The following is a 2,500-nucleotide window of genomic DNA, read 5'->3' as shown; positions in this document are numbered from 1 at the left end:
TGATCTGGCACATGTAACAACCGCGGTCGGATTCACGCAACTGTCGTATCCGCAGGCGCCAAGTGTGAAAGTCTTCGTGGACCACACTGATGCGAGAGTTTTGTGTTACAACGCGACCCTGCAGCGCTAGCACCGTCTGGTCGGAGGCTCGAAGCCATCCGACCTTGTATCGACCGAGATTTTTGACAGAACACGTCAAGATCGCTTCTCGACCCGTCGGTGACGAAATGTTCTGTATGGTGCCCTCAAACTCCGGCTCCAAGTCCACCGACAACTGTTGCAGTTGATTAGGATCTGCAAAGATAAGAGCGTAATTAAAGTTAATAGAAAATCGGCTAGACAACACCGCCACACCAAACATTATGAAGGTAGTTATTTGCTTGGCTGCACAATCCATTTGATAATTTCCTAAGCGAACTTTCCTAAACACAAACTATGCAATTAATGCTTCAACTTGCAGGTAACGTTCTACCACTACAAAACGAGTTCTTCCTTAATGTATGAATACATATACGGAAGTATCCCTCGCCGTGAAAGTGTGGTACTCTTAATGCATAATAGTGGTTGCCAGACCGGCGCAGTAACGGGTCTCCCAGTCTGGCTTCCGGAAAATGGCGAAACATTCGTTTAACATATTCATACGAAACTTTGCCGCCACTGTATGCCCAGGGGGAATGATTTTTTTTTTTTTGGTTTTTGCTTGCTCGCCTTTGCTTTCGAACGGTCGAGGTACTTCCGCTGTGTCGTAAGCTCAAATGGTTTCAGATTTATATCTGGCTTTATCATTCCGGCCACTTCCGGCTACGTGGTAGAGGCTGATGAATAATTTTAAAACTCAAAACCTCCCCAGGAAAAGTGCTTCAGTGAGAGCCATCCTCTCCACAACCGGCCTGCGATAGCGGCCTTTGGCTAAATGGAGATTTGGTGAAATGAAATAAAACCAAACCTCAAACATCATGTGGCCGGCAAAACAAATCGTGACCATACGACCATTCAGTCAAAAGCTGTCGAGGTCGAGAATGGCCATTCGAGAAGGATTTACGAAGAAAAACTTTATCGAATTTACAAATTCCATCTTTTTGGGAGCCCGTTTGGTTGCTGCTTTGCAATTCATGACTGATAGAGCGGATCTGGTCCGAGATTGTGGTTAAGGATCGAGAGAGTAAACCGGAAGGTTCTGAAGTTGTATAAATCTATCTGGGATCAACCTGTATCCCATTCCGGATTTCTCGATTAAGCCGTACGACGGAAAACAAAGCCGAAAACAGGAAAACAAGTTTGAATGTAGGGTAAAGATAATGTGATTATGATCAAACTGTTTTCTAAATTGTGTTGTGATGTATATCTGCACTAAGAAAAGGATTGGCCGCAGGATTGGCGCTAAGTCGCAGGTACAGTAGCAGGTGTTTTGGATTGAATCTAAATCCGATTACCGATACAAATCGTTTACGTTTACATGCCCAGTTATGTATACAATTGCTATGGTTCGTTTGAAATAGATATAGATGTATGTTATGTTTTCTGTACTACTGAACAGTGAACTCTTGCACAATCATTATTGTGTAAATGGTCAATAATGTTTAAAACACATCTACCAATATGTATTCCTTAACCAAAAAATTACTAATCTACCTTGAATAGCATGCACAGAGACAACATAACAAATGCATTGGTGTAACCAAGCAGTATCGATTCTTTTATCGCTTGTGTGTTCGCAGCTCGCACGATACTGATTCTCCAAACCCTCAAACTACAGAGAGTAGAAAACACGAACATTCTTCTTCTGGAATTGTGCAGAGAGCATTGCATTGGCCATTATCCGTTGGTGTTATCCATTAAAATCCCTTACAATCGCTTCTTGAACGATATTGATTTTATTGTGGAACCCTTTCTACGGTTTGCACGGAAAGGGATTCTTTTCTCAAAGGATATTGAATTGAGATAGTTTCGTTCGAGATGCTGCATTTCATAAATAATCAACGAAGAAGGGGGATCTCTTATTTCATTTCGCCCAATCGTACGTAACGGGTTGACCGTCGATAAACTAATTAATGTGTTCGTCGAGTTTAGATTGACAACTTACCACAGTACCAGTGCTGTGCAGGACAGTCAGAAACGTTTAAATAAACTTCTACCCGTGGTACTGCGGTAGTTGGATAACTACCCTAGCTTTACATCCAGCTTCGGCATCCGTTTTGTTAGTACGATGGTGTTCATGTTGCTTGTAAACTGAAATCTCTCTACAAACCCACAACACTCGTGTGCTCCGCTCAGTTATCTCTCTCATCCGCTGTCGTACTGTAAATGTTTTCCATGTTGGAATATCCGGCTGTACTACCCCCTTCATCTACATAAAGCTAATGAATTAATTGCAAAATAAACATGAATGAAATGTGCTTCTGTGTGTCTCTGTGTGTCTGGGTGTTTTCAGTCGAAACAAGGACAGTAGCAAGTAGGTAAAGCGCCTGCTGAAGAGCATGGCTACCCAACTAACCGACAT

General features: G+C 42.5%; 1 protein-coding gene across 1 annotated transcript in view; it reads right to left on the bottom strand.

Moving 5' to 3' along the window:
- LOC125951701 (lachesin) overlaps window positions 1–2,500 on the bottom strand; it is a 42,517-nt gene that overhangs the window by 28,513 nt on the left and 11,504 nt on the right. Inside the window, exon 3 of the mRNA XM_049680683.1 lies at window positions 1–294. This exon is cut by the window's left edge and continues 45 nt beyond it. Within this exon, the coding sequence (XP_049536640.1) occupies window positions 1–294 (294 nt within the window). The remainder of the gene's footprint in view (window positions 295–2,500) is intronic.

The sequence above is a fragment of the Anopheles darlingi genome, chromosome 2, assembly GCF_943734745.1.
Source record: "Anopheles darlingi chromosome 2, idAnoDarlMG_H_01, whole genome shotgun sequence".
Taxonomy (NCBI): Eukaryota; Metazoa; Arthropoda; class Insecta; order Diptera; family Culicidae; genus Anopheles; species Anopheles darlingi.
The sequence above is the reverse complement of the archived record's forward strand: the minus strand, read 5'-3'. Positions and strand labels throughout refer to the sequence as shown.